Source organism: Primulina tabacum, chromosome 6 (genome assembly GCF_025594145.1).
Source record: "Primulina tabacum isolate GXHZ01 chromosome 6, ASM2559414v2, whole genome shotgun sequence".
NCBI lineage: Eukaryota > Viridiplantae > Streptophyta > Magnoliopsida > Lamiales > Gesneriaceae > Primulina > Primulina tabacum.
Window position 1 is genome coordinate 4,247,496 of NC_134555.1, and position 19,034 is coordinate 4,266,529.

Sequence of the window (19,034 nt, forward strand, 5' to 3'; positions counted from 1 at the left end):
CTATCAGGAATATATGACTATGGATTTGAATCTCCAAATCCCCATATAAATTACAATAATCTTATTTTAAAATTATGCGTTTAAACTTTTTAATAAAAAATTATTGAGAAAATTTGAAAGAAAAATGAAACAAGTCAAACGAGAAGCATAAAATTTTTTCAAGTAAAAACAAAATTGGGATACTTATTTTTAATTTTTTCTGAGAAAACATAAAACGATAATTTTATGAACAAAACTCATAATTGATATATTGGAATTTAATAAGATAATAATAATTAAAAAAAAAAACTTCAGAGAAAACATCATTATAAGAGTATACCAACGGACGTGGAAGCTGAGCAATGCAGCGCGCGCAGGCTTCCTCGCCCGTCGGTTTCCTCGATTTGTAACGGCCGAGGATGAAGCACAAGAAAGCCATCCCCATGTTATGTTCAGGGCGGCTCGGTGCGAAAAATTTCCACGTAGTGAGTGTATATCTATTGTACACACTTATATAGTTAGCGATTATATGACACTCACTTATTTGATGTACAATTTTTCTATATTTCATCACATCTAATATGTAGGTGTTATCTCATCAATACTCACATAATATGCATGGTAAACATTCAATATATCAAAATTATATGTATATAATATAAAATAAACAGCAGGATTAAATCTGGCTGTTGAAGATCAACGATCATTTTGATCGTTTAAAAAATGAAATTAAAAAAAATTGTTTGGATTCCATATCAACAGCAAATATCAATCCAAGTCTCTTAAAATAAATAAAAAATTCAAAAAATTCAAAAATTGGAAAAAAAATCTAAAAAAAATTAACAACGACCATATTTTGAAAATCCGACCATACTTCTATAAATTGACATATTTACATTTTCAAAAAATACATTTTATTGAGTGCAATAATTGTCTTAACTGGTAGAACAATCTAAACGTAGTTATTGTGATGTTATACAGTTTAAAAGATTTCAATGTAATTTGTTAAAATTACAATATAAACTTTTAAAATTTTAATTATCTATATTTATAAATTTTTTAAATAAAAATTATAAAATTGAATTAAAGACATCATCTTGAAATGAATTCAACTCATATAAAATCAATCATTTTGAAAAGACGATGAAATCACCAGGATAAATAAATATCTTAATATATGTCTTATTTTGCATGTACTAGACAAAACCATTAATACAAAAATTCCCCAATTGAGACTCCACTTAGCCCAACTAATCAACAAATTATAGTGTATTCATCCACCAACTCCATTCAATCAGCTCCACTTGATTAATTATACAAATTATTTCCCAACTATATATATACATACTTAAATCCAGTGTAAATCCACTCAAGAAATTATTCTGAAAAACATTAGCTTCCACACATTCAAAATGGTTCAAGTTTTCAAACTTTCATCCAAAACAATCAAATCAATCTTGTGTTTCTTGCTGCTGGTAACTACAATGGCGAACTCTGTACGAATTCTTGATGAAGTCAGCCCACAAATTCCACTCCCAGATGACGCTCCCATTACGTCTGATGCTACACCACCGGAGATTGACAACCCTGGCGTGGCATCTGTGGTGGCGCCTACCACAACTCAGTCAAGCCCTCCCGCCACCGTTGTGCCACCAAATCCTTCTATCGAGGCACAACCTACTGCTCCTGTCATAGATCCCGTTCCTGGGACTCAGGACACTCAGACGCCACCAATCAGTACTGCATCACCTGTAACCACCCCTGCTACCACATCACCTGGCGGAGCCACTGGATTAACTGGTGGAGCTGCCACAACCGGCCACCCTACATTGTCCTTTTTCATGCACGACATCCTTGGTGGTTCGAGCCCGTCTGGCCGGGTGGTGACTGGCATCGTGGCCAACTCTGACACCAACAACCTCCCATTTTCGAAGCCCAACAACCAAATCTTCCCCATCAACGGCGGGGTACCCCTCAATACCATCAATGGAGTCATCAATAACAACAACTTTCCTTCCCTCGTTGGTTTAAATGGTTCCCCTACCAACACTCTCCTCCAAAATAACGGCAACAACAACATCGTGAATGGCGGAAACAACCAGGCCTTTGTCACGGCAGGACAGCTGCCAGCAGGGGTAACCCTCCAACAGCTCATGTTTGGATCAGTAACAGTGGTTGACAATGAGCTAACAGAAGGGCATGAGCTGGGATCCGTGGTTCTTGGAAAAGCTCAAGGATTTTACTTGGCAAGTTCTTCTGATGGAAGTAGCCACACACTAGCCTTAACAGCAATGTTTCATGGCCACGATCATGAAATTGATGACACCATTAGTTTCTTCGGAGTTCACAGAACAGCATCTCCAATTTCACATATTGTGGTAATTGGAGGAACTGGAATATACGAAAATGCTAGAGGGTATGCCACTATCGAAACTCTTCCACATGAGGATCAGCACACCACTGATGGTCTCGAGACAATTACACATTTCACTGTTTATCTTACTCCATAGGGGATTTCTTAAAATTGCACAATTTCAGAAGTTAATATCTCTACGTTGATGTATCCCTTAATTTGGTTGTATGTATTGAAATGCATTTATATGTAATATAATGTTCTGTTCATCTACTTTCTACTGTCAACATATCTCTTCACTCTCAGACACAAACTGAAGAACATATGTTGTTTCTTATCCTCAATTTTTGATGCTAAATGTTTTAACATTTGGCTTGCCTTTCAAAGCAAATCCATGAATGCAATGTTTTATTGAGTGTATGATAACTCACTCTTCATGCCTAGGAACACAAACAGCAAGCATGAGAATAAATGTTAAAAATAAACTCTAAAAATGAAAGTTCCGCTAACTGAATCAATGTAATCAACTGCAAAATATTTAGATTATGACACAGTTCAGTCTTCCAAAACAAATTTAATGCATTGCTAAAGTTGTTATGCAAGCCTCCATGGTAATCGTGTCATCGTTCTAAGTTCCAACTTTTGAGAGCTTAATAAAAAAATTTAGTATCACAAAATTCAACATTATTTCACACATTAATAGCACTATACTACTCTGCTACTGAACAATGCAACAATCACATAGAACCGTATTTAATAATTTCACACATATGAACAAAGAAAAGCATAAAATTACCTTTGAAGCTACAAAGTTCTTGGTAATAGTTATATGAGCAAAACGAAACAATTGCAACAGTACTCTCCCCACAGATCTCTAAAAGCCTCTGAAGTCATAATGAAAAGTTTATAATCACACAAAAGTATAAACAATGCTAAAGAAAATCACCTTATGCTAGCAACTTGTCTAATATCAAGCAAAAACAGAAAGACAAGACTATGATCGATAAGATTCCAATACTTCGAATCAGAGCTACCATTGCACTAAATTTGCATCACTTTTCACATTAAATGCCCTACAACTTTGTACATACAAGCACTCGATTTCATGAGTCAAGCAAGATATTAAAGAATAAGGAGGAACAAACCATGCTCGGTGAACATATTTTTCAGCTATTAATTTCAATGATCAGTCATTATTAAACAAAATGTGATATATTTTAGTGCGTTCAAAATACTCAAATTGACAAGAAAAACTTACATACATTGCCTCACCAATACAAAAAAAAAAACACTATTGGCCGGCACTCTCCTCCTCCAACTTCTTGCAGTATGCCTTGAGCACCATGATCAAATCCCTAGCCGGGGCCTGAATAGTGCCCACAACAGCTGAAGCAGGACCCTTCAAGGAACCCAAAATCTGCGCATATACTTCAGCCCTCGTCGGCAAATTCTCCAACACCTTTAACTCCTCAGGCCCATAGTATTTCCCTTCAAAAACGGCTCCCGTAAAGTCATTCTCTTCCAATTTTTTCTCCTTCTGAAAAGCCCTGTACGGCTTCAACGCAGCCGGGATTTCTTCACTGTGCACAAAAAGCCAAGCGTTCATACCCTTCATGCACGGCTTCAGAGACTCCCATTTTGTGCCTTCTATGGCTTTAAGCACAAGGGTATTCTTGGCGACCAAAAGTTTGGAGGTCTCGGGGAGTTGGCTTCTGAAATCTTGGAACTGTTTGACCGTGAATCCCTTGTAACTAATGCCTGCAACAAGGAAGCAGTCTTGGAGTTCTTCCTTGACCTTTTCCACCGTTTCCTCCTTCTTGGTGCGGCTGATGGCTGCTCGGATTCTGGGTAAAGGTGAAGGCTTGGAAGAGAATTTGGTGCGGTGGATGGAGGCTAGGAAAGGGTTATTGAAGTAGGATTTGAGTGAAAAGGCGTCGGCTGAGGAAAGGTATAGAGGCGGCGGTGGTTTGGAGGAGGGGATGGTGAAGAGGGTAGCCTCCATTGTCGAAAGGATCGGGATGGTAGAAGCAGAAGAGTGGAGCAGTTGGTTGGCCTTGGTCCCTTCTCCTTATCTGTTGGTCGCTAGTTTTGGTATTGCTGGGGTGAGAGAATTATTCACTCAAAAAAAAATTTGAAAAATATAATATTTTAAAATATATTTAAAAGAGAAATATTTTAATACCAACTTTATACTAAAAGAATTTATTGTAAACAATGTACTTCAAATATATTTTTTAAGAGTTATTTAAAAAAAAACTTGGGTTGAACAAGATTATTTTCTCAAATAATTTATCGTAAACAACGTACTCTCCTATACACTTTTGAAGTGTTATTTTTCAAAAACGCGAGTTGAACAAGATTATTTTCTAAAATAATTTTTCGTAAACAATGTACTCTCAAATATATTTTTGAAGGGTTATTTTTCAAAAACACGGTTCGAGCAATATTATTTTCTAACAATTATTTTTTTGTTGTTGTGGCAATTCTTAACTTCGATTTAGCTTGAAAACAAACATGCCTAGTTTGAAATGAGCATGCCCATCTCCCGAGGATGCCCAATATACTTGTATTTGTAACTTTTTTTACTTCTTTTAATAGAATTACTTCGTTAAAAAACAAAAAAATAATAAAAAAAATAAAAAAAAAAAACAAAATTCTACAAGTAGGACTTTGGACTTGGATCAAACGAGCTAGGCCGCATCTGGGCTATAGATAGGACTCAATTTGGTATTGGGCTTTCGCCTCATCTCTCCCGAAATATATACATTATATAATTAAAATCATAATAGAAATTATGATTATAATATAATAATACCATGTTATTTATTTCATCGCAAAACATTCGAGTCGAGTTGGCTTGTAAACCTTTCAGCTTGAACTGGACTATCCGCGTCGTCGACGATCAAGCAAAAGTTTCTACTTCCATTATTAATAGATTTATATAATTGATAAATAGTATACAATATATTTTCATGAAATGCTATAAAATCAAATAAATTAGTTTTTTTTTTAATAATTATAATACGGACCACCCTCGGCCCAACTGGGTAAGCACGTGCGGTAATTACTAAGTACTAGGAAGGATATTTTTGGGATTAAGGAAGGAGAGAAAAGAGGAGACTTTTTGTACGAAAGGAGCAGACGAAACCACGTCACCGTTTTCGGAGACAAAAGCATTACAACCTCGTACCCCTGCCGACAAGCAAACCCTCGGTTCTCATCTTCTTTTCAACATTGTTAATTATTTATTATTTTCTTTGATTTTTTAAAATAAAATAATAATATACAAGGCACATCATGAATAAATATAATCTTTTCAATAATTCAACCCACTTTGAATAGTAAAAAAGCCAATTCGTTATATATATAACATTTGGCTTGTCTCAATCCATTATATTTCCTAAGCATGGATAAGTTCTAACTGTTGAATCAATTTTATTTATATGGGTTTATATGTGAATAATTATGTGTTGTTTATTGTCTATTAAGTTAAGTTCAAAATAAAGTGATCAACTAAGGTTTCGGGTTATTGGGCTTTAATGTATCTAATAAGTTGTGGGGCATTTAATGTGTAGATAGATAAGTATAATTTCTGTTTTAATGATGGACTAAAACAGAAATATCAGAAGATGATAATAAACATTATTTATATATGGGTCATGATCCTCAGATCTCGTGTTATCACGTTCTCTATTATCTCCCCCATTAAGAAAATAGTTTTGAAGAGAAACTAAAGGATTCTTTTAAGGAAAGAGCGCGTAGATCAGGAAGATCAAAGCACGTTCTAAAGAATTCAGAAATATGGCTTCAGGTACGCTTCCGCTTAAGTTTTTCAGTCAAATTCTTAATGATTCAGCATGATAAATTCTGCGGTTTATGAGTTTTCCCAAACACTAACATAGAAAAAAGCCAATATGAAAACTCTCCCTATGAAATTAATGTCTTTTAAAACCATATCCTTTGAAAGAGCAAGCACATTCCAAGATATTATGCCTATTTTTCAAATAACATTTATATAGGTCTAAATGCCCATTGATTCTATACATTATGCTTAAGCGATTGGCAAGTTGAAAGTTGAAACAGCATATTTCAAGATTCGTCTTGTGAATATAATCACATAGAATGGCCGTATTCATTAATACGTCTATTATGACACGATCTCACAGATCTTTATTCGATAGATGTCAATTTTGTCAATATTTACAAAAAAAATAATTATTTTTTATAAATGATCCAAATAGAATATATAACTCACAATTTTTTATTTTTTTATGTGTGTGTGAATATATTATATTGTTGTTGCAAAGACAGGAAATCAGATTCTCGGTAGATAACATTAAATAACACAAGGGGGCTATTTCGTGTGAGTTGTTTACAGTGTCAACTTTAAGAAATGTCGTGCTTTTCTCTCTTTCCTTTTCCTTTTCCCTTTCCCTTTCCCTTTCCCTTTCAATCCCATTAATTAATTTTCTTACCTAATTTGGTATTAGTTGAATATTACTTCATACATCTAATATTAGTCTCAATCAGCTCAATAGAGTGGTTCGATCAATAGACTCAAAAATTCCATGTAGGGAAAAAGATGATTTCAGAAATAGGATAGCTATCCACACTTTCTATTTATTTGTGTAGATGTAAATATATACATATTTTAATCGACGATAATCGTAAATTCAGACATACGTATCAATTAAACTTGTAGACATGCTCAAACAAAAAAGACTTTTATATAATTTTTACTCTACAACTACAGGCATTCAAGTACCACAACGTATAAAAATTATTATGATACACACCATCCCTGTCGGCTCATAAGTAAGACGCGCTTATTGGTGCATGTTCGAACCTGGTAATTGATTGTTCAGATCAGTGTTTTTGGAACTGAACGATTCGATCATGAACTGGTCACTAGTGTGGTCCGAAACACTCAGAAAACTGGTCAGAACCGGTCATATCCGGCCGATAACCGGATGTTTAGATACATCTTATATGTATGCTTATAAAAATATTGGTTCAGACGATGTGAAAAGGTAAGGTACCACTCGACCTAGGAAGCGGCCGACAGTACCTTATCCGCATCTTCATGAGGGCACTGCCACGTTGATACCCAACTGGATATTCATTGCACATACAATCACGCTACATATTTGTGAAAATTACTTTTTTATTTTTTTTTTCTATTTTAAATCTTGTTAAAAATAAATTTGCAAATTCCAATAATTTATATATTTTTTTTCATTTTTAATATTGTTAATAGTATGGTTATATTCTTAGTTTCTATATTGTATTTTTTTTTTATTTTAGTCGTATTAATGATGAATTTGTATTTTTATTCTTTTAACTAGGATGTTTTTTTCCTTTTATGTCCTCTTTTAAATGGAGTCTATCGAAAATTGTTTATGTGATAAATGTGGATGCAGACATAAATTATTGGAATGAAACTTGCATATCAATCGTGATTTTTTTTAATATTATTTTCTTAAAAATACGACAGACTCTGGCGAAAAAAGAATTAAAACTCGACAGACTATATATAATAATATTTTTAAAAATATGCATAATTAAAAATGACGTAATGTTAATACTCACGTAAAAAAATGATTGAAATTGGGAAAAATAGCGCAAGCGATTGCACTAAGATCTATTTTTAGACTACCAAAATCCATTTTAACCCAAATTAAATGATTTTTTTTGTTCCTTTCTATAATTTCAATATATATTTCTAACTATTTTCCGGTATTGGATTTGATATCGTATTAAATTTCATTCCAAATTATTATTTAGTCAAATAGTAGGTATCTTGTGAGACGGTCTCACGAATTTTTATCTATGAGACGAGTCAATCCTACCGATATTCACAATAAAAATAATAATTTTTCATGGATGACTCAAATAAGAGATCTGTCTCACAAAATACGACCCATGAGACCGTCTCCAAACCCAATTCGAAAGTACGTATAAAAGGGACTATAAGTCTATACCTTGTGAATGTAGGCAGCAATTTTTTTTCTTTTTTTAAAAAAATATTAGGGGAGAAGGAACACATTTTTTTAATAATATTTTCTATTTCAATAACATGTTTTTTAATAAAAAAAATTGTCTTTATAATCATTTAATATATTACCAAGTTTTTTATTTAATCGAAAATTACAAATACTTAAAAAAAACAATATCATTCATCGCTTGTAATAATTATCGTTATTTTGTTGCTGAACATAGGATTGTGATTTTTAACTTCTAAAAGAGAACATAAAAATTTTATGAGACGATTCCATAAGTCAAAATTTTGAGACAAATATCTTATTTAAATTATCCAATAAAAATATTATTTTTTTGTGTGAAAATATTATTTATTATCATAAATATAAATAAAATCAATTTATTTCAGACAAAAAAATTACATAAAATCGTCTCCCAAAACTTATTAAAAAATAAAGAAATGCTCTTATCTCCTCAATTATCAATTCCTCCACAGCTGGCCCTTTTCGGGCGAGGGTCGAATCAATGCAAACATTTGGACGGCCCAGATTCGCCCACAACCTTTTGATTTTCCTTTTTTGGGAGATATGATTTGATTGGCTGTTTTGTCCATGGTTTGGTGTCTTTGATAGGACATCTCCTCTGTCTCCATCAAGGTTTTCTTTTCTTCGCTCATTTTATCTTTTTTTTTTATTTTTTTATTATTGTCCACTTGATTTTTGGTGGTCTTAGATTATCATTGTTAATATATATATATATATTGTTGAAAATAATATATTAAATGTTGAAAAATAATATTTAAAATGTGTGTATTGAATATTTGAATGTTGAAAATAAGAGTTGTAAATATTGAAAATTAATGTGTGATGATGTAGGTAATTATGTATTTTATTTTTGGATTATTTGTAAAGATTTCCTATAAATAGATCTCTCATTTGTGAAGAAATTCACAATTGAGTAAAGAGAAAAATATTATAAAGTGTGTAGTTTGGTAAATTTTGAAAGTTTGAGATTTTTACTTTTTACCATAAATTTTTACTTTTCACAACACGTTATCAGCACGAAACTCTAAAAGTCCTCCATATTTTTCCAAGCTCCAAACAGAAGAAAAATGTAACAAAAGTAATAATATTTATTTTACTGTTATTTATTTATTGTGTATATATTTAATATATAATATAATGTTATTATTAGAAATAATAAAAATAAATTTTTCAAAAACTTGTTATAAATCCTGGGAGGATGTTAAGACGACATCCCACACTCCTGGTAAGGGATACGACAAGTATAAAAGCCTATAAGATTTTTAAACAAAATAACTTATGACACATCATTATAATAATGTGATATGATATACATAATTATTTAAACATGACTAATATTATATACACCATATTATTACCATAAAATTATACAAATACATACATTTATTTTTTTGTACACCAACGGTCATAAACGGTAACAAAACGGCTAGTTTTTGCCCTATAAATATGATCTCACAAACTATTTCAATCACTCCAAATTTCTTCTATTCTCTAAAAATTATTCTTCATCAAGTTTTTCGAAGAAAAAAGAAGATGACTTTCTCAAGGTTATTTTTAATTATTTTGGTTATTATACTCACGAGTCTTTTATTTATCGGAGAATATCCTCCTCGTGTGTTTTCTTTATTTTTACAAATGCTTGTAATTGTTGTTTATCCATTACTTTATATTGCAATATTCATTAACTAATAAAATGCATCGTAATTTTTTAGTAACACCATGTCAAATTTGACAAAGCTCGAATTTGTTGCGCTCGACATCACGGGAAAAAATTATATGTCATGGACTCTCGATGTAGAAATGCATCTTGAGTCATTGGGTCTAAGCGAGACCATTAAAGAAAATGGTATATCTTCATCACAAGAAAAAGCAAAAGCTATAATATTTTTGCGTCGACATCTCGATGAAGGTTTAAAATGTGAATATCTCATCGAAAAAGATCCCATGGCTCTGTGGAAAGGATTGAAAGAAAGATTTGAACATATAAGGGAAGTTATACTTCCGACCGCCCGTGATGAATGGAATATGTTAAGATTCCAAGATTTTAAGAAAGTCGGTGATTATAATTCAGCGATGTATCGAATAATCTCGCAGCTAAAATTTTGTGGACATGAGGTTACAGAATCGAAAATGCTTGAAAAAACATTTTCCACGTTTCACGCATCAAATATAACTTTACAGCAACAATATAGAGTGCAGTGGATTTGCGAGATATTCTGAACTCATCGCCTGTCTTCTTGTGGCGGAAAAAAACAATGAGCTATTAATGAGAAATCATCAGTCCCGACCCACTGGATCAACAACATTTCCAGAAATAAATGCTGTGAGTAAAAATGAATTTAAACCTGGAAACCAAAATCAAATTCAAAGACAAGGTTTTGGTCGAGGTCGAGGTCGAGGACGTGGTCGTGGTCATGGACGTGGAATTGGCCATGGTCGTGGTCGAGGCCATGGTTTTGAAAACAATAGAGATAGTTATTTTTATAACTCATCTCAAAAGGGCGTCACGAACCACCCACAGAAAAAGCATCATGAGAACATGAGTGTTAATGAAAATCACTCGAAAAGATTTGAAAGTTCTTGTTTCAGATGCGGCACTCCAGGACATTGGTCTCGTATTTGTCGAGCCCCTGAGCACCTTTGCAAGCTCTATAAAGAATCGATAAGGGGAAAAAAAAAGAGACCAACTTCACTGAACGCAGTGACCGTTTGAGTGATTCAACTCATTTTGATGCTGCTGATTTTATGAATGATTTCTATGGAAATGATCAATATGTTGGTGGGATAGAAATGAACAATATTGATGCTACTGATTTTCTCAATGATTTCTTTGAGAATGAACAATATAATGGTAGAATATAAATGTACAATAATTTATTTTTCATGTATTCATATAATAATGTTTTATTGTACAATTATGATATGTGTATTGTCAGTAATCTTATTTCATTGCATATTTTTTTTGAAGTTCAAATATGGAAAATGCTATGAGCAAAGCTTAAGTTTGCATACCCGATAGTGGTACAACGCACACTATCATCCGAGATAAAAGATATTTCTTGGAACTAAAACCAACAAAAACAACGGTGAATACAATATCAGGTCCTGTAGACTTGATTGAAGGATGTGGTAAAGCACAATTTTTGTTACCTAATGGTACACAATTTTTGATCAATGATGCTTTATATTCACCACAATCGAAAAAAAATTTGTTGAGTTTTAATGATATATATTCTCATGGGTATGATACTCAAACAATGAATGAAGGGAATGAGAAATATATGTGTCTTATCACATATAAATCAGGAAAGAAATATGTGATTGAAAAATTATCAATGCTCCCTACTGGATTGCATTATACACATATAAGTCTCATTGAATCAAACATGGTAGTAGATAATTCTTCAATATTAACCAATTGGCATGATCGATTAGGACATCCTGGTTCAACAATGATGCGAAGCATTATAGAAAATACACATGGTCATCCACTGAAAGACCAGAAGATCTTTCAGAATAATAAGTTTCAATGTAAAGCATGTTCTCTTGGGAAACTTATTATAAGACCATCGCCAGCCAAAATCCAAACTGAATCACCAATGTTTCTTGAACGTATTCAGGGTGATATTTGTGGACCAATCCATCCACCATGTGGACCATTCAGATACTTTATGGTATTAATTGATGCCTCCAGCAGATGGTCACATGTATGTTTATTGTCAACTCGAAATGTTGCATTTGCAATATTACTTGCTCAAATAATAAAATTGAGGAATCAATTTCCCGATTATAAAATCAAGAAAATTAGACTTGATAATGCTGGTGAATTTACTTCCCAGACTTTCAATGATTATTGTATGTCTATGGGAATCATTGTCGAGCATCCTGTTGCTCATGTACATACACAGAATGGATTGGCTGAATCATTGATTAAACGTCTGCAAATGATTGTTAGACCAATGATTATGAAAACAAAGCTCCCTATTTCTATATGGGGACATGCAATTTTACATGCTGCTTCATTAATTCGCATCAGATCAAGTGCATATCATAAATACTCCCCATTGCAGCTTGCATTTGGTAAAGAACCAAACATTTCTCATCTGAGAATTTTTGGATGTATGGTGTATGTGCCTATTGCACCACCGCAACGAAAGAAAATGGGACCTCAAAGAAAGGTTGGAATTTATATCGGTTATGATAGTCCATCAATCATTCGATATCTTGAACCTCAGACAGGCGACGTGTTCACAGCACGTTTTGCTGATTGTCATTTTAACGAGGAAATCTTCCCAATGTTAGGGGGAAAACAAAAACATAACGAAAAGGAAATTACATGGTATGTATCATCATTGTTACATCTAGATCCAAGAACAAAACAATGTGAAAAGGATGTACAACAAATTGTGCACTTGCAAAGAATAGCAAATCAAATATCAGATGCATTTGCCGACACAAAAGGAGTAACTAAATCATATATACATGCTGCAAATGCCCCTGCTCGAATTGAAATTCCGAAGAAACAAATTGAAAATACTCATGATGTCATTAAACGCCTGAAGCGTGGAAGGCCAGTCGGTTCCAAGGATAAAAATCCTCGAAAAAGAAAATTCATAGAGAAACACGATGATCACAAAATAAAGAATGATGTTCCTGAAGAAACACTTGATGATCACAAAATAGAGAATGGTGTTCCTGAAGAAACACATGATGATGAAAATGTTCTGTCAGAACCACAAACTGACGAGAATCATGAAATCTCTATCAATTATATTAATACTGGAAAAATATGGAACCGAAAAGATATAGAAGAAATTGATGATATATTTTTTTATAATGTGTCAATCGACATCATAAATGATAATGAAGATTATGAACCAAAATCTTTTGGTGAATGTAAAAATCGGCATGATTGGATAAAATGGAAAGAAGTCATCCAGGTTGAATTGGATTCGTTAAATAAACGTAATGTTTTTGGACCTATAGTCCTTACACCTGAAGGTGTAAAACCTGTTGGATACAAATGGGTTTTTATTCGAAAGCGAAATGAGAAAAATGAAATAGTAAGATATAAAGCTCGACTTGTTGCACAAGGTTTTTGTCAAAGGTCTGGAATTGATTATGAAGAAACGTATTCTCCCGTGATGGATGCAATTACGTTTCGGTATTTGATTAGCTTGGCGGTATCTGAAAATTTAGAAATGCGTCTTATTGATATTGTTACAGCTTACTTATATGGATCACTTGATAGTAATATATATATGAAAATCAATGAAGGATTTAAGATCCCTGAAGCACAAAGTTCAAAACCCAGAGAATGTTATTATGTGAAATTACAAAGATCGTTATATGGGTTAAAGCAATCCGTCCGAATGTGGTATAATCGGCTAAGTGATCACTTGATGAAAAAGTGATATGTAAATAATTCAATATGCCCTTGTGTTTTCATTAAGAAAACAACATCCGGATGCGTAATTATTGCTGTATATGTTGATGATTTAAACATCATTGGAACAAATAAGGAAATTCAAGAAGTTGTGTCATACTTGAAGGAAGAATTTGAAATGAAGGATCTTGGAAAAACCAAGTATTGTCTGGGTTTACAAATTGAACAAAAAGAATGTGGAATGTTTGTTCACCAGACAAATTATACAGAAAAGATCCTTAAACATTTTAATATAGATAAATTAAATCCTTTAAGTACTCCAATGGTTGTTAGATCATTAAACATAGAAAAGGATCCATTCCGTCCATGTGAAGATGATGAAGATATTCTTGGTCCAGAAGTACCATATCTAAGTGTTGTCGGTGTCCTTATATATCTTACAAATTGTACAAGGCCTGATATATCTTTTGCCGTAAATTTGTTGGCAAGATTTAGCACATATCCAACAAAGAGACACTGGAACGGAATTAAACATATATTCCGTTATCTACGAGGAACGACAGACTTGAGACTTTTGTATTTAAAAGATGCTAATCCAAGTATAATTGGTTATGCCGATGCTGGATACTTATCTGATCCACACAAGGCACGTTCCCAAACTGGATATGTATTTACTCGTGAAGGCACTGCAATTTCTTGGCGTTCACAGAAACAAACGCTCGTAACAACTTCATCAAATCATGCCGAGATTATTGCACTACATGAAGCAAGCCGTGAATGTGTGTTATTAAAATCAATAACCCAACATATCCAAATCTCATGCGGATTATCATTCGACGAGAAGCCTGTGATACTATATGAAGATAATGCTGCATGTGTTGCTCAAATGAAAGAGAGATACATAAAAAGCGACAGAACTAAACATATTTCTCCTAAGTTCTTCGCATTCACCAAAGAGCTAGAGAAGAATAAATGTATTGATGTTCGTCACATTCAATCAAGTGAAAACTCATCAGATCTCTTCACAAAGGCACTTCCTACGTCAATATTCAGAAAGCACATATATAATATTGGGATGCGCAATCTACGAAATTTGTGAAGAATTGTTCGTGTCAACATGAGGGGGAGCTTACGTGACTGCACTCTTTTTCCCTTACTATGGATTTTATCCCAATGGGTTTTTCCTAGTAAGGTTTTTAACGAGGAAGTACAAAAACACGTAATGAAGACATATTCGTATCATGATCATCATCACAAGGGGAGTGTTGAAAATAATATATTAAATGTTGAAAAATAATATTTAAAATGTGTGTATTGAATATTTGAATGTTGAAAATAAGAGTTGTAAATATTGAAAATTAATGTGTGATGATGTAGGTAATGATGTATTTTATTTTTGGATTATTTGTAAAGATTTTCTATAAATAGATCTCTCATTTGTGAAGAAATTCACAATTGAGTAGAGAGAAAAATATTATAAAGTGTGTAATTTGGTAAATTTTGAGAGTTTGAGATTTTTACTTTTTACTTTTCAATATATATATATATATATATATAATGTGTTATTTTTTATAAGCAAAAATTTATGTGAGACGGTCTCACACATCGTATTTTGTGAAACGGATATCTTATTTGGGTCATCCATGAAAAAGTAATACTTTTTATGTTAAGAGTATGACTTTTTATTGTGAATATCAGTAGGATTGATCTGTCTCACAGATAAAGATTCGTGATATCGTCTCACAATATACTTACTTTTTTTATATCATGTGTTACGTTTTTCTCGGATGATTCGATTATAGTGTAAGGACATTTGCAAATCTGACAATCGAGGTTTGGCTGAATGGTTGGGTAGCTCGAATTTTATAGAATTGACCCACAAAGAGTTGATTATTAGGTGTTAGATCTCAAATAAGATAAATCTCATTAATTTGACAAAAATATATCTTGTTTTAAAAATTGAATTATATAAAAAAAAACATGGACGAATGATTCACAACATGTGATATAGATTTGGGATTTTCAATTTATTCGGTAGATTGATTAAGGCAAAAATTTGTGTGAGACGGTCTCATGGGTCGTATTTTCTGAGACGGAGCTCTTATTTGAGTTATCTATGGAAAAAAAGTACTTTTTTTGCTAAGAGTATTACTTTTTATTATGAATATCAGTAAACTTGACCCGTCTCACAGATAAAGATTTATGCGACCGTCTCACAAGAGACTTGCTCATTGATTAATATGAAAAAAAAAAAAGATTAACATTCAGCTTTTAAAATTAATCAATTCGATCTAAATAAGTTTTTTTAATCGTGTACATGCAACTTGCTTGACCACAAATTTGGGGCTTCGTAGGTTTGGTGTCCCTATTAATTGGTGTAGGTACATTTGATAATTTGAAAAGTAAAATAGGCAGATTGCATTATTATTATTTATTTATTAGAGTACAAATAATATCCACGTTACGACAAAAATTGAGCGTGGACTTAAGACTTACTTATTTTTAAAAAAAATACAATTAAATCTACTTAAATAAATTAAGAAAAGTATCTTTTTTTTAACTGAAATTTTTAGTATGAGGATTGAAAAGGATTAATGTGCAATTTCTTCCTGAGTTGCGCATTCATTCATTCATTTATGGCCAATAAATATGCAAATGAAATTGACAAGTCAACATACAATAATGGACGGTTGGTCACTCAACACTGTGTGTTTGTGCATCTTTGGCTTAATAGGCATAAATGAACCATATATTCTTTTACAAGTATTCACTAGAATTGTAAAGAAATAACTTTTATCATCCAATAATGATAATATTTATACAAGCATCAACTGTAATTATAGAGTAGATCTCTTGTGAGACGATCTCACGAATCTTTATCTGTGAGACGAGTCAACCCTACCGATATTCACAATAAAAAGTTATACTCTTAGCATAAAAAGTGATATTTTTCATGGATGACTCAGATAAGAGATCTGTTTCACAAAATACGAACAGTGAGACCGTCTCACACAAGTTTTTGCCATAATTATAAATAGTTTTCCATTTATTAATGAGCATAATGGGAAAACTGTTTTGGATATTAAAATTTTAAATTCTAACATATATAATTTTGCTATGTCGTTCATCTCTGTGTCCATCATTGAGGTGATCCTCAGTTGTGGATGTACAAGTTTTATATACTTCGCAATATTCAATAAATGAGTGTCACTCTATTAGTGGTCACAAAAAATGTGTATAATTTGTGAACAATAACATATCAAAATTATATATTTATATACAAACACAAATGGCAAGAAAACAAAAGAAAAGACGAGAACCCAAGTTGTCCCACAACTCGAATACGTAGGAATAATAAAATTTATGAGGAAAGATGATCCGTGGGTATTCTCTGATATATGGAAGGGGCATCGAGGTTTGCACGTGCTCACGATTTAAGGTTCCCTATCAATTGGTCACACCTTAAACGAAAAACAAACACAAACTAATGTTCAACTACTTGATAAATTTTACATGATTTTTTGCACTTACGTGCATAGAGATGTCAAAATGATCTCGAATCATTCGTCATATAATATAAATGTGTTGTATTGTGAGATTATAGATACACATTAAGTCATCACATAAACAACGTTCGTGATTTTTAAAAAAATACGAAGATAAGATGATTTTTTCTGTATCATATGTTATCAATATCTCCAATTTAGAATGAAGTTCGAGTTCCTGAATGGTGGCTATAGTTTTTTTTAATAATCCTATCAAATAGAATACAAGCTATCTCTAAATTTAGATGGATGGCACAAGGGCCACAACGCAAGTTCAAAGAAGTAACAGTAAGAAATTTAAGATTTTTTTTTTTGTAAGTACAAATAAGACCTTGTAATATTATTATAAAGATCTTTTTTATATGGATTTTCATTGATAATATATATATATATATTATATTTTGATATCCTGCATACCTACCGTGCACATCTTTGTGAGCATCGATGAGGTGTCACTCGCCCATCGGATGCGCAATTTTTCTGTATTTAATCACATTTAATGGGTGAATGACACATCATCGGTGTACACAAAGGTGTGCATGGTAGGTGTACATGATATCAAAACTATATATATATATATATATATTTGATTGGGCTGAAAACGTAGGACCATGGTATGACAACATTGTATATATATATATATTTGATTGGGCTGAAAACGTAGGACCATGGTATGACAACATTGTTGTATAAGCATTCAAAGTTGGCATAATTTAAAATCATATATATTTTGGATTTTGCTGGAAGACATGAATACCCATTGGTCCCACCACTTGCGTCTCTTCAATTCTTGTATGCTTTATCTTGTTTATAATACGAAAAAATCTTGTGTTTTGTGGTCACAACTCAGTTATATGGATTTAAATATCCAAAAAAATAATTATAAAAAAACACATTTTAACTATTATTTTTTTTATTTTCCCGATGACATTCACTTTTAATTTTATAAACATTATCATTTTTTTGGTTAAAAGCTTAATTTGAATGTTTTTTCTTTTGAGTATATTCAACATAATATAAATCAAAATTAATCAATATAATGATTGGGTGCCGTGTGCATGAATATTAATGTCTTCAACACTCCACGACAATACTTCAATATATCATTGACTCTGAGCTATTTATTAAATTATTGATGTACATGTTTAATCTCTTATGACGTCTTAAATATCTGCTTTATCAATGTGATCATTGCTGTTAGGATTATTTTGTCCGACAGATGCTAAAAATAATAAAAGTATCAGTATATGTTGTAAAATAGTAAATTCGTGTTTTATCAGAATTAGGTGTTGTTCCAAATGTTACAACATCTCGGACAACATGCAGCGGAAAATTATATTTTGTAACACAAATTCGCTTAAAATAAACAGATGGACGAGATTAAATATGCACAAGTATAAATACTTGTGCAGTGCCTTATGGCAAAAATTAATCACTAGAAAACTCAATCGTTTACAAAAACCTAACACTAGTGATTATGACAAAAATTAATTTCCTCAATAAGTTGAGAAAACAAATGCTTTCTAAAACAAACAACCAGAATAAAACTAAAACAAGAAAGCAAAAACGTGAGCCAAAAAGCTAGATCCACGAGAAGCAATCTTCGACCAACTTCTTCCCAGATGTTGTTCGCAGATGTTCTCAACATTCACAGCAACACCCTATCACAACTCTTTAAATCACAGCACGTCTCTTGAATAAGGTTTTCTCTGAAATTCTGAACGTACACACATTCATTGACCGAGAGG

At 32.4% G+C, this 19,034-nt stretch overlaps 2 protein-coding genes across 2 annotated transcripts; one reads left to right on the plus strand and one right to left on the minus strand.

The window, feature by feature from the left end:
- Positions 1–1,220: 1,220 nt before the first annotated feature.
- Positions 1,221–3,217, plus strand: LOC142548861 (dirigent protein 24-like). The gene has a single exon (XM_075657467.1). It carries the CDS (start codon positions 1,392–1,394, stop codon positions 2,487–2,489), a length of 1,098 nt encoding a protein of 365 aa, XP_075513582.1. The 5' UTR covers positions 1,221–1,391; the 3' UTR covers positions 2,490–3,217.
- Positions 3,218–3,481: 264 nt separating this feature from the next.
- Positions 3,482–4,443, minus strand: LOC142548862 (large ribosomal subunit protein uL10c-like). Its single transcript, XM_075657468.1, has one exon. It carries the CDS (start codon positions 4,332–4,334, stop codon positions 3,624–3,626), a length of 711 nt encoding a protein of 236 aa, XP_075513583.1. The 5' UTR covers positions 4,335–4,443; the 3' UTR covers positions 3,482–3,623.
- Between the last annotated feature and the right edge of the window lie 14,591 nt (positions 4,444–19,034).

Bases quoted from the DNA above. Each gene is read 5' to 3' on its own strand.
- LOC142548861 (XM_075657467.1), top strand. From the start codon at position 1,392: ATGGTTCAAGTTTTCAAACTTTCATCCAAAACAATCAAATCAATCTTG.
- LOC142548862 (XM_075657468.1), bottom strand. From the start codon at position 4,334: ATGGAGGCTACCCTCTTCACCATCCCCTCCTCCAAACCACCGCCGCCT.